The 13,359-nt window shown below is 37.8% G+C and overlaps 1 protein-coding gene across 1 annotated transcript; it reads left to right on the forward strand.

Moving 5' to 3' along the window:
* Positions 1 to 482: 482 nt before the first annotated feature.
* LOC113353424 (transmembrane protein 258-like) lies at positions 483 to 3,128 on the forward strand. The gene is made up of 4 exons (XM_026597026.1): positions 483 to 617; positions 712 to 818; positions 2,713 to 2,791; positions 2,891 to 3,128. Exons 1-4 carry the CDS (start codon positions 615 to 617, stop codon positions 2,936 to 2,938), a joined length of 237 nt encoding a protein of 78 aa, XP_026452811.1. The 5' UTR covers positions 483 to 614; the 3' UTR covers positions 2,939 to 3,128.
* Positions 3,129 to 13,359: the final 10,231 nt, after the last annotated feature.

Here is a 13,359-nt window from a genome sequence, read left to right on the forward strand (position 1 = left end):
CCATAGTTGTATCCGACAATATATACATGATGTTCTCAGCATTGGGATTGGTGCAGCGGAATGTGGGTCATTATTTTCTTTCTTTTACATGATATTATGCGGGAATATACGTTGGTAAAGCCATCATTTCCAAAAACATTTTCTATACCACCTTCACAAGCAAGTTGTTGTAATAATACCTCTTTGAGCTCCGGCCACAGAATTTAGGGTCCCTTGCTCCCTCAGCTGCAGAGCATTTGGAATCCTCCACAGCACCATCAAAGTTAAACTGGTTCCCTTTGTTGGAGTGCTAGGCGGCAGTAGAGGTATGCCGCTTCTTCATCTAGGCAGTAGTCCCAAAATTACTGCTTCCGATAAATCCGATCTAAGCAGTTCCACACATCAACGGCTATCTCAAGTAAGTAACAGGTGGCTGTATAATCTAACACCACAAATCCAACGGAATAAATCTTCTTATACATCAACTTCGATATATACTACAACAACAAACAGGAATAACTCCTCTAAATCAGATCAAACTAGAGAGCAAAATCTTCAATTCTTCAACCCCATTTTTCAACCGAAGAGAAGAGAAATTAAAGATTTCTAGGGTTTTTTCTCTGCAATCACTAAAAATGGTAAGTTTTTGAAACATCAAATTGTATGATTTCTAAGGGTTTTAATTTGGATCCTGATTCTATTGTATTTTTATTTATTTTTTGGTAATTGAAGGCAGGATCAGTAAAATCAATCAGCAGTCCAATTCCAGTTACTTTGTTTCCAACTTTAGCTGCTCTTATGCTTACAATAGGTCTTATTGTTACCGCTTCATTCTTCATGTAAGTCATCATCTTCATCTTTTTCATTCATTTATCTTTGAATCCTTAGGTTTGATTTTTGATTTAGAAATTAGCTTCAAATATGAGTGGATTAGATGGTATAACCACGTAGAATCTCTAATATATAGATCCCTAGCTCTATCAAGCCTCTTAATAGATGTGGCTGAAGGACTTGCAGGAATTGCAATCCTTCATCGTTTCCTCGAGACCATGCCAGGTTTCGGTCCCTTCCATCAGACTGGTTTAAGTTTAGCCTTGAAAGGAAGCTGGCAATTCTATGTGGGGTTGGAATGTTTTATATTTCCCTTAGTCATCAGCTCCGGTTTTAGTTACAAGCACAAGACCCATTGGTTGTAGTTTCCTTGTGACCCATTGTTGCACAAGACCAATTAGGCGGAGATTGTATTTGAAGGATTTCTCTTGCCTTCACTGACCAAGTACGTGCCTGTTTGGTGTTCAATTGTAGTAAGCTCAATCACTTTTGTACTTGCAAATTTTAATGCACAAAAATCTAGCCTCCCATTTTCCTAGGAACGGTCATGGGAACTGTTTTTGCACGGTCTTTCTTTTGCATGTTACTACATAGTATCTGTAAAATAGTACTACAACCTAATTAACTAATCAAGTTGCATGACTGATGAAACAAAATAAGAAAGTCCTTAACTAAAGAATGGGTGGGGAGGGGTAGCCCACCTTTAGTTCCACCAGTGGGTATAACAGTGAAATCTTAAAAGTTCAGATATCCTATTTCTGTGAATATGTATGCCAAATCTTTCATGATTATTCTGATAGAAGTTGCTATCCAATTTTTAAGAGATTCCAAGGAGTAACAATTGGGTTGTTTTGCTCCAATTAAGGTTTTGTAGTGTTTTAGAAGACTACCTGTAACTAAAATTTTGTTACATTTTAATAGTTTAATTATGAACTCTTAGTCATCCCGCAGTCTACTCTACATCTGGGTTAGCTTGTTTCAAAATTGGGTTTATCTCTATGCAACCAGGTAGTTCATACTTGGTTGGTACTCGAGTGACATCAGTAGAGAGAGTCATGACCTTTGGGTTTGTTGGATTTGCGACTTAACTATGAGCATTCTAGTCTGATGCCTTTTAGTGTAGGTGGATGGAATTTGAGTTTACTGAAAAGAGATTTACTAGTGAAGCATTCGATACTAAGTTTGAGCCTTTACTCTGATTATTGTTTGGTACTTATCTAATGTGTTCATAGATCCTAAGGTAGTACGTACTTGAGTGACATTAATAGAGTTTTGAGTATTCTTTGGTTTTGGTGGCTATGCTACTACTTAACTATAAACCTTTCAGTCTGACGCCTATTTAGTGTAGGCGAACAGAATTTTACTATTTTGGTGAAACATTCTTTACTCGGTTTGAGCGTTTACCCTACTGGGTTTATAAAGCCAACGTCCCTCTCCTTTTTCTTTTTACATACCTTTGGAAGTCATCTCATTCTTTCGTATGGAGTGTGATTAGCTATGGAATAATGAGTACCGAGCATGACGTTTCATAGTTATCCTGAAATTATTGTCACTACATTCTTGAACACAACTGCAAGCAGTCTGAGGTTTACTACTTGGTCTAGGATTTGATAGGTCAAGTTGATTGATCTATTTTACATGTTTTTCAGGTATGAGAATGCTATTCGGTGATCTTAGGATGGTCTAATAAAACAATAGAGTAATATATAATGTCATATTTTCTTCTTCTTTCAATTTTTCTTAGAAATATATCATTATGAAGGGTAATTGGTTGAATATTAAGAAGCTTAAGCTTTTGGTAACGGCACTTGTTTTCTAATGCATTTGTGTGCCTGGAACTTTATCTCTTCCCCATCCTTGGGAATTACGTTACCATAGTAATGGTTGTTATGTTTGCTGCAGATATGAAGCTACCTCATCTAGGAAAACTCGCAGTGTATCAAAGGAGCTGATAACTGGGACAGTTGCATCTGTTTTCCTGGTATGTTTGGTTGTTGCAATATATCTCTTATACTAAGACAGAGAACGAAACCAATTTACTCTTCTTATTCTGAAGACTACTATTCTAATGCATTTGCAGGGTTTTGGATCATTGTTCCTTCTACTAGCTTCTGGTGTTTATGTTTGATAACAACACAAGTGCAAGAGCATTTTGAGCAGAAGAAAGTTCAAGAAACATGTTATAGTGTTGTTCTTTTGTGTTGAGTAAATATCCCTATAGTTTGAAGAGCCCAGTTCGTAGTATTTTACACAATTTTAGCAATACAATGAGTTTTTAAAATGGTATTCTAGCTAGCCGTGTCTTTTCTTCTATCTCAGTTCCTGCTCTTTAATTTTGCAGTCCAAAAGACACAAAATAACCATGACAGGGAAGAAAAGCTGAAAAGCTTTCTTTTGAAGCTTGTTTCACTGAATTCAAAGAAGCCCTTTAGCAGGAATTGAATGCGTAATTGAATACTAGCTTGAAGCCTTGAACCTTCTACTGCACTTTCGACTGAGTTTCCGTTCAGTGCACCTTTATCTTTTTCCATTTGGATATCTTTTCTCTCGTTTCCATTTTGCAGCTCAGATAATTTCTTTATTAGTGTTAGCTTTTAACTAATCTTTCAGCCCAGTCTTCCACACTGAGTCACTGACCGAGTTTAATGCTTGTTAGAGTTCACTAATCATATTCTCGCCTGGCTTGTTAGGCATCCCTCAAACTCCTACAATACATAACAAATTAGCAGCACTGTCAAACATCAAGGTTCAGATTTCCGTACCAATTCATTCCCAAGGGTGGATCCATGTATGTGCAAATGGGGGCAGTTGCCCCCTTGCCAACTATCTTCCAAATGGTCTGAGTGCATCTCCCAAGCATATTTTCACAAAGCCCCCTTGCCCTATTACTTCTCAAAACTACTAGTAACTTGGTTAGATGGTTGCATTTTGAATATCCTCTAGCTTTCGCATGGCTAAATACTCGTAATCATTATTCCCCTTTGCGTAAGTAAATCCTTTAACTAATTTAATAGAAGGAGCTGCCACAGAACATGAAGATTTTTGCTACAGATATCGACAGTTCCGATATAAGAAACTAAAGAGCATTTGTGAGATAAAATATTTGCCACTAATTTCTACTATCACTAAGCTAGCAAAGTGGTCTGGATGTTACATCCTTTCGAGCTGCATTGGTTATTAAAGGTTAGATATGGTACTTTGCTGTATAGATACAGTAGATATGTATGATATGGAAACAAGAGTCTGACGAAGATACAGAGACTGGAGAGATGTGCCCTGCCCCCATCCTATTATTCACCGACTACTTTTGTAGGAGTAGGACCCAACAACCGGAAGCCGTTTTCTTTGCTTCTTTTATTCTGTGCCGGGGTGGTAGGGACGGATAAGCTATGTTTTTCTTTCAGTGTGGAGAAGCAGTAATATTACAAGGCTCATCGTTTTTTTCCTTAATTTGCAAAGCTGAGAGTTTTTACAATTGGGAAAAAATGCAAGAGTCTGCCAACTTGGAAATGGGCCGCATGGTTCAGCTTCTTCTTTTTTCTTTTTCTTTTTTCTTTTTCTTTTTTTTTTCTTCTTTTTTCTTCTTTTTTGCTTTTGAGATATTTCATCCGTTTCAACAGAATATGCTAGTAGCACATAAGAAATCGAGAAGTGAATACTTAATTTAGGAATTAAATTTCGATATGAATTTTATCAAGACTGCTAATAGGTGTACTAAAATGTTGAGAGGTGTACCAATACGCTTAGAGGTGTTTTGTCTTAGTTGGATTTTAGCAAACTCACGAGCAATTTGGTACCCCTCTTAGCAATGTTGAATTTGATACGCCAGCCGACTATAAAGTCTTTTGATTGGGATGGACACTTGTGATAGGGTTAGCAACCAGGTCCAAGATGTTTTCCTTTGAATTGCCTAAGCAATGTGGTGTAAAAGGATTCACTTTTGACATATTGATGCCATGCAAATTAACCAATCTCTTCCCGATTGATTCTCAAGATGGAAGCAAGATCAAGAGTGACAAGATCCGGCCGGTTGAACCCTGATTCTGAATCAGGATAAGTTATTGATGTTCCTTTTCATGGAGATGTGGTGAACCAATCTCTCCAAACACCTGCAAATTCTCCTGTGGTGAACCAATCTCTCCAATCTGTTCAAACACCTGCGAATCATCCACAAATGGCTCCTACTAGGTAAGAATTGATAGGGTGTAGAATACATCCTATTTATTATCTATTGTTTATGCTTTCTCTGTTATTTTTCTTGTAAATTATGTATTTTACGTTTGTTTTGAGTTTTATACCTACTTTGGAGTCATACGGAGGAAAAGAAGAAGAAATCATCCAAATTGAGTCGAAAAGGAGCAAAGTAATCATTTCGCAGGCTAAACACTGTTTGGAGCCAAACCAAAGGTTAAGGGACGACTCTTTTGGAGGAGTGTTAAACACAGATCAGCTGAGGTTAAAGGGGACCCCATCTGGGTGGTTCTACAGTTGGGTGTCTAAATTCATCCCAAAATATAACCCTAAAATCGAGAGGAGCCTTTCTTTCTCTCATTCATTTCTGAACTTTCCTCTGAAATTGAGAAATAACGGCTGCTGCTATATATCACCTGAAACAGCAGAACCAAGAGAGAAGATGATGAAGAAGCTGATTCGAGTAAGAAATTGAAGAGAAGGGTTAGGAAAAGAAATCTAAGCTGCTGCAATTAGATTGAGAAGCGGTAAGGGTTTGGTTGTAGCTCGACAGAGGTGAGATGATGGAGATTTGGAGATCAGAAAGAGCAGATGAAATCAAGGTTTCTGAGCTCAACAAAGATGAAATTGGAAGTTGGGTGTTGGTCATTTGAAGACTCACAAGGATTACAAGGGTTCGGAAATTGAATGATTGAAGATGGTGGAAGGTTGTCTGCTGTTGAAGATTGGAACCCGAGATGAAGATGGGTTTGGATCGAATCTGGGTTCTGAGGAGAATGGTTTTGTTGATGGTCTGAGATCGAGATGATGTTACAGACAATGAGAAAGAATGTGTTTGTATTGATTCGTGAAGGCAGTGAAGAATTGTTGAGCTTCTGTTGAATTAAGAGCAAAAGATGAAGCTGTTGCTATTGGTGGTGCTGAGTGATGGGGGTAGGATTGTGGTGACCTGCTGCTGCTATAGTCGAGAAGAAATCAAATAGATTATATGAGAATGAATGTGTATGAATGTGGGCAGCAGATGCAGTTCTGGTGGATGCGTAGATGAATGATAGGACAGGTGAAGCTCCATAATGGGATTCGCTGTTTGAGCCATAGTTGCAGCAGAGAGGTGAAATGGTACAGATGGTGGTTTTAGTATTGTTTCATTGCCTGAAACATAGGAAATGGTGCTGGTACTTAGAATTGGAGGTGGTTGTGCTGATGTTGTAGAGAACAACAAAGAAATAAAGGAAAAATGGGTCTGAGAATGGCAGGAAATGGTGCAGTTTTGGTGGCTTGAGTATGCTGAGTTGATGAGCAATTGCGGGTGTGTATGTGGAGTCTGAGTTGGTATGAATCAGTGCTGAGATGGAGTTTTGAAAGGTGATGTTTGTTGCCATGGGAACTGCAGTACAAGCCATTGCAGGTTGTAATGTCCTATGAACTGTGATGCAATGGTCCCGGTAGTGCTGATGTTTGTTGCCTGGGTTCGAATTGGTGGTACTGGATTCAGTGGGTTAGATGGAAGAGGAGTGTAAATGAATGTGATGCTGTGGAATGCTTGAAGCTACTTAGATGTATGTGTAGGATTGTTACAGGGGCATGAAGAAAGAAAGGCCAGGAATTGGCAGGGAAACACCAGATTACAGACGGAACTCGGCCGGCTTTCTGCTTTGATGAGTCGACTCAGTGACTCACTAATCTTAACTCGTTGAGTCAGCCAACTAAGACGATTCAGCTCTGATCAAGACAGCTAACTCAAGCTGAATGGAATTGACCCTTGACCCCCTGGACTAACAATTGACTGTCAGTTTGACAGTTATATCTGATGGAATATCCCATCAGCGGAGATGAAGATTCTCGCGACCGGTAGTACTATTCCGGTGACATTTCATGCCGGATTCCGGTGGTACCAATACTATTCCGGCGAGCCAATTTGTGGAGAGGTTTGTGTGGATTTCTCTGATGGGTTTGAAGAATCGGGCTTGGATTTGGAAAGAGAAAATGGAAGATTTGAGAAAGACTTGGATTTGGAAGTTGAGCTACAAAGGGAAAGGGATTCTATTCCTAAGAGGATTGTTAGGAAATTGAAACCTATAAATAGAGAAGTTCTCTATACAACTTCTACACCTCTACACACACAACACTTCTCTTTTCTTTATTCTTTGTGTGAACTCCTTAACATGGGTAGCTAATTTTATTATTGATTGAGGATGAATTCCTAGTTCTTGACATGTTTTGAGTTTTGTTTTAAATCTACTTTGAAGTTTTCACATGATTATCGTTTGTTTTTACTAATAGGAATGTTTATACATTCATGGTTGATTGATAGGTTGTTTAGGATGCATACTAAATTGATTTGTTAATTGATCTAAAGCTAGTGAAAGTTAGGGGACAAGTAATCGTTTCTTGACTCTTTACAAGTGGCAAACACGAGATCTTGCGGAGGGATTCCGTGGATCAATTGTGTGTGAAAACAACATTAGAAAGTAGACCTTGAGCTAAGAGTCTAACTACTAATATCAACCTAATAAATTCATAAATCTTAATGCGTTTAAATAAATTACATCTTGAGTGAGCTACTACTAGATGGTTTAGTGAATAGAATCCGGTAGTCGAGAACTTCCGTATCCGGTGATACTAGGGATTTAGGGGTTTAGCACTGAGCTAGTTGCTTCACCTACGGATGGTGATAATCTGTGACTAATAAAAAGTGGAAAAGAACATAACTTGAATCATTGTTTTGCAACGAAGAAGGATTCCTTGACCTAATCTCTTTTATTGATTTCAACTTAAACTTTTAATTGCTTTATTTACTTTCTTTTGTTTTTAAAATCTAAAACCAATCCCCCCTTTTTGTGACAACTAAACAACTAAAACCTCTTTCTCCTCATGGGAACGAACTTCACTACACTATATTACTTGTTAATTAGGTGGAAAAATATTAATTAATTTGTTGTGGTTACGACACGCATCAAATTTTGGCGCCGATGCCGGGGAGCAGCAGAGCAGCTTTAGTTATTTTTATTTTTATTTTCGTTTTATTTTTTTATTTAACTTTGTTTTCTAGAATTTTTATTTCAGGTACCAGTTTTCCGTGTACGGTGGACAAGAGCAAGCATATTACAATAATCAATACGGTGTTCAAACTCAACATTATGTCAACTTCCAACCATCCTTAGGATACTGACTTTATGGATATTCTCATACATATCAACAACCTTATGACGGGTATGTAAGCGAACAATCACTAGGAGGGGAGGATAGTTATGCTTCTAAATCTATGCGTGATCTCCTTGGTGTAAGGCAACCTAGTTTGAGGGAACTTGAAAGAAGGTTCTATCAATTGATCGATGAAGGCTTAGCATCGGATGAAGAAATTCTTCAAGCTAAAAGAGCTTTAAGAATGGAGCGAGAAAAACGTTATTATATGGGCTTCGATGATGATTTTGAACCTTTTGAAAATTATTGTAACAAGGATAATTATTCCAACTCTGGATCATAATAACGACATTCACCTATTCAAAAGGAGGAGATTGGGTGTGACTTGCCTATTGTTATAAATGGTGTAACACCCTCACAAGAAGATCTTACAATCTATACTGACGAAATTCATTTTAGCAAATGGCCCGATTCCGATGATGAAAATGTTGAAGAGATGATGCTCGAGAATGAAACCGAATTGAATGAGATTTTGGAAGACCCAATTGAACTTTCCAATGATTTTAATGATGCCAAGACTTTGGTTAAGGTAGAAAATAACGAAGAATGGTTGCAAGATTTGATAGAGGACCATGATATACAAGAGGTAAGTAATTCACTTGAATTTTCTAAGGATGAAGAGGATACCGTAAAAAAAGAGATTGTGCAAGGTTTGTTTAACACTTTGCATATTGATTCTTATCCTTTGCCTCTTATTGGTTTGAATGTATGTGCTTCGAAAGTATTTTTGGATAATTTTGTTTCTCGATATCCACCATTGGAAACACTTTATGCTAACACTATGTAGGTTTGCCAAAAGGAAACCATGGAAGTTCCCAAATTCTATGTTCTTTATACACTTCCGAGTGTGGATAAGAATAAGTGTGGGGGAAGTTTCTATCGAGCGATAATTTCACTATTGTTTTCTTGTGCTAATATTTGTATGAAGCTAGTGTTTGCAAAACAGGTACTATGGGTGGATCCCCAAATTTTCCGACTGTTAGTATATGGGGAGTAAATCTTACAAGTGGCAAGTCGGGCCGTCGACTTTAAAACAAGCGCTTAATGGGAGGAAACCCATAGATTTTGTATTTCTTATCCTTTTACTTTTTATTTTCTTTTTGTTTTATTTATTTATTTATTTTTCTTGTTACATATCATACTAGGATTTCCCACCTTAACTTTACTTGGATGATTCAGTTACATTGAGGACAATGTAAGGTTTAAGTGTGGGGGAGTGGTTAAGCATATTAAAAAAAAATTGCATAAAACCTCCAACTTTTAGAGATTTTAGAGTCACTAGCATACTTCTAGGTATGTTTACATAGAGAATTCTGACCGACATAACTGAACTTGGAAGTGTTAGGGAACTACGTTGGGATTTCTTGCTTGTTAGAGTGTTAAATAATGGATTTAATCATACCGGAGATGCAGATTAGGAGCAGGGAGGCATGCATTATTAGAGTTGTTGATCAATCATTAGTGGAGACTACCCTATTTATATCATGCGAGGCACCGACCAGATTTCTTTATAAATAACTAAAGAGCTTTCTTTTGAGTGTGTGTCACCGTACGTTAATTCCGGGTAGAATGGTGAGCTACCCAACCTCCCACCAATAAATGCAGTACTTTTTGATCTCTTGAGTGCTAATTTTGTCAATCATGCGGGTGACGTCTATAGATGAAAGCCTCCTTCTTGTAGTTCGATTTGCAGTTAGCACCATTCTCTCTCTCGACAAAAACGGATCCATAGAAACACCATCATCATCAACAAGGGAGCAACATCAAAATCTACAATGAAAGTTGAAAATGTTCAAGGTTTACAAGCAATGGAACAAGAAAAGAGTAAATTTCATATCCAAGTAAAGCAACATATAATGAGCGGATTTTTATATATACATGTTGAAGACTTACATATAAGGAGCGTAATTTTATATCCAAGTTGAAGACTTATTTACAAGAGCAAAGAAAAGCAAAAGGTGAGAATTATTGAAGTTTATGATTTGGAGACGATACAAGTCGTGAAGAATCAAGCGGTAAAGTATTTTTCCCACGGCTATGGTTTGTTTTTATTTTCACTTTGTTTTGTATTTTATTTCTCTTGTCTCTGAAAAAGAAAAAAAGTAAAAAAAAAATGAGGAAAAATGAGGAAAAAAAAATAAAAAAAAATGAAGAAGATAAAAAATGATGGCAAGAGAAATTTTTGTTTTTTTATCTTTTATTTAATAAGTTGTGGGGAAGAAAAATCTATAAGGAAGTTTCAAGCGACAAGGATTTAAGGTAAAGAGTTACAAATTGTCAAGGATCTATGAAGTTCAAAAGTTTATCATCAATAATTGAAGCCGAAGACGAAGACCAAGAAGATGAAAACGAGGAGTCGAAGACGATTCTATTAGATGCCGTGAGAGTGGTGTTATCATCATTGCAATCGGATGTGAAGGTGAGTAAGTAATCTCATTCTCAATAATAGTGGTTGATTTCCTTTCTTAGAGATCGTCAGAAAAATAGTTTTTCAAAATGTTAAAAGATGTGGGTTTTTAAAATATTTCGGAAGTTGTCCTTCCCACCATTCAACGTGTTGCAGGATTTCTCTCTTAATTCCTACCTGCACACATGTGAGACCCATAAAAAAGTACGTCTTTTGAGTGCAATTTCTTAAAACCCTTTTTGGTGAGGCGGAAGTCGAGGCGAAATGCTTATTGATCGCTTCTCAAACACGCGTTCTCTCATTATGGTGTGGTTATTTCTCACTCAAAATTTAAGAATGAGAATATATTCCTTAGTATTTCTAACTTCTTATTACTAGCATGCAGAAACTCTATGTCCTCATAACTCTTCGGATGCTTGCGATGCTGGAATGCTTTGAAGTTGTAAGTTTTAGTTTGATTTGCTCGTGGACTAGCAAAGTATAAGTGTGGGGGAATTTGATAGGGTGTAGAATACATCCTATTTATTATCTATTGTTTATGCTTTCTCTGCTATTTTTCTTGTAAATTATGTATTTTACGTTTGTTTTGAGTTTTGTAGATACTTTGGAGTCATACGGAGGAAAAGAAGAAGAAATCACCCAAATTGAGTCGAAAATGGGCAAAGTAATCATTTCGCAGGCTAAACACCATTTCCTATGTTACAGACAATGAGAAAGAATGTGTTTGTATTGATTCGTGAAGGCAGTGAAGAATTGTTGAGCTTCTGTTGAATTAAGAGCAAAAGATGAAGTTGTTGCTATTGGTGGTGCTGAGTGATGGGGGTAGGATTGTGGTGACCTGCTGCTGCTATAATCGAGAAGAAATCAAATAGATTGTATGAGAATGAATGTGTATGAATGTGGGCAAGGAGATGCAGTTCTGGTGGATGCGTAGATGAATGATAGGACAGGTGAAGCTCCATAATGGGATTCGCTGTTTGAGCCATAGTTGCAGCAGAGAGGTGAAATGGTACAGATGGTGGTTTTAGTATTGTTTCATTTTCATGGAGATGTGGTGAACCAATCTCTCCAAACACCTGCAAATCCTCCTGTGATGAACCAATCTCTCCAATCTGTTCAAACACCTGCGAATCATCCACAAATGGCTCCTACTAGGTAAGAATTGATAGGGTGTAGAATACATCCTATTTATTATCTATTGTTTATGCTTTCTCTGTTATTTTTCTTGTAAATTATGTATTTTACGTTTGTTTTGAGTTTTATACCTACTTTGGAGTCATACGGAGGAAAAGAAGAAGAAATCATCCAAATTGAGTCGAAAAGGAGCAAAGTAATCATTTCGCAGGCTAAACACTGTTTGGAGCCAAACCAAAGGTTAAGGGACGACTCTTTTGGAGGAGTGTTAAACACAGATCAGCTGAGGTTAAAGGGGACCCCATCTGGGTGGTTCTACAGTTGGGTGTCTAAATTCATCCCAAAATATAACCCTAAAATCGAGAGGAGCCTTTCTTTCTCTCATTCATTTCTGAACTTTCCTCTGAAATTGAGAAATAACGGCTGCTGCTATATATCACCTGAAACAGCAGAACCAAGAGAGAAGATGATGAAGAAGCTGATTCGAGTAAGAAATTGAAGAGAAGGGTTAGGAAAAGAAATCTAAGCTGCTGCAATTAGATTGAGAAGCGGTAAGGGTTTGGTTGTAGCTCGACAGAGGTGAGATGATGGAGATTTGGAGATCAGAAAGAGCAGATGAAATCAAGGTTTCTGAGCTCAACAAAGATGAAATTGGAAGTTGGGTGTTGGTCATTTGAAGACTCACAAGGATTACAAGGGTTCGGAAATTGAATGATTGAAGATGGTGGAAGGTTGTCTGCTGTTGAAGATTGGAACCCGAGATGAAGATGGGTTTGGATCGAATCTGGGTTCTGAGGAGAATGGTTTTGTTTGATGGTCTGAGATCGAGATGATGTTACAGACAATGAGAAAGAATGTGTTTGTATTGATTCGTGAAGGCAGTGAAGAATTGTTGAGCTTCTGTTGAATTAAGAGCAAAAGATGAAGCTGTTGCTATTGGTGGTGCTGAGTGATGGGGGTAGGATTGTGGTGACCTGCTGCTGCTATAGTCGAGAAGAAATCAAATAGATTATATGAGAATGAATGTGTATGAATGTGGGCAGCAGATGCAGTTCTGGTGGATGCGTAGATGAATGATAGGACAGGTGAAGCTCCATAATGGGATTCGCTGTTTGAGCCATAGTTGCAGCAGAGAGGTGAAATGGTACAGATGGTGGTTTTAGTATTGTTTCATTGCCTGAAACATAGGAAATGGTGCTGGTACTTAGAATTGGAGGTGGTTGTGCTGATGTTGTAGAGAACAACAAAGAAATAAAGGAAAAATGGGTCTGAGAATGGCAGGAAATGGTGCAGTTTTGGTGGCTTGAGTATGCTGAGTTGATGAGCAATTGCGGGTGTGTATGTGGAGTCTGAGTTGGTATGAATCAGTGCTGAGATGGAGTTTTGAAAGGTGATGTTTGTTGCCATGGGAACTGCAGTACAAGCCATTGCAGGTTGTAATGTCCTATGAACTGTGATGCAATGGTCCCGGTAGTGCTGATGTTTGTTGCCTGGGTTCGAATTGGTGGTACTGGATTCAGTGGGTTAGATGGAAGAGGAGTGTAAATGAATGTGATGCTGTGGAATGCTTGAAGCTACTTAGATGTATGTGTATATGTTACAGGGGCATGAAG

The sequence above is a fragment of the Papaver somniferum genome, chromosome 2, assembly GCF_003573695.1.
Source record: "Papaver somniferum cultivar HN1 chromosome 2, ASM357369v1, whole genome shotgun sequence".
In the NCBI taxonomy this organism is placed as follows: domain Eukaryota; kingdom Viridiplantae; phylum Streptophyta; class Magnoliopsida; order Ranunculales; family Papaveraceae; genus Papaver; species Papaver somniferum.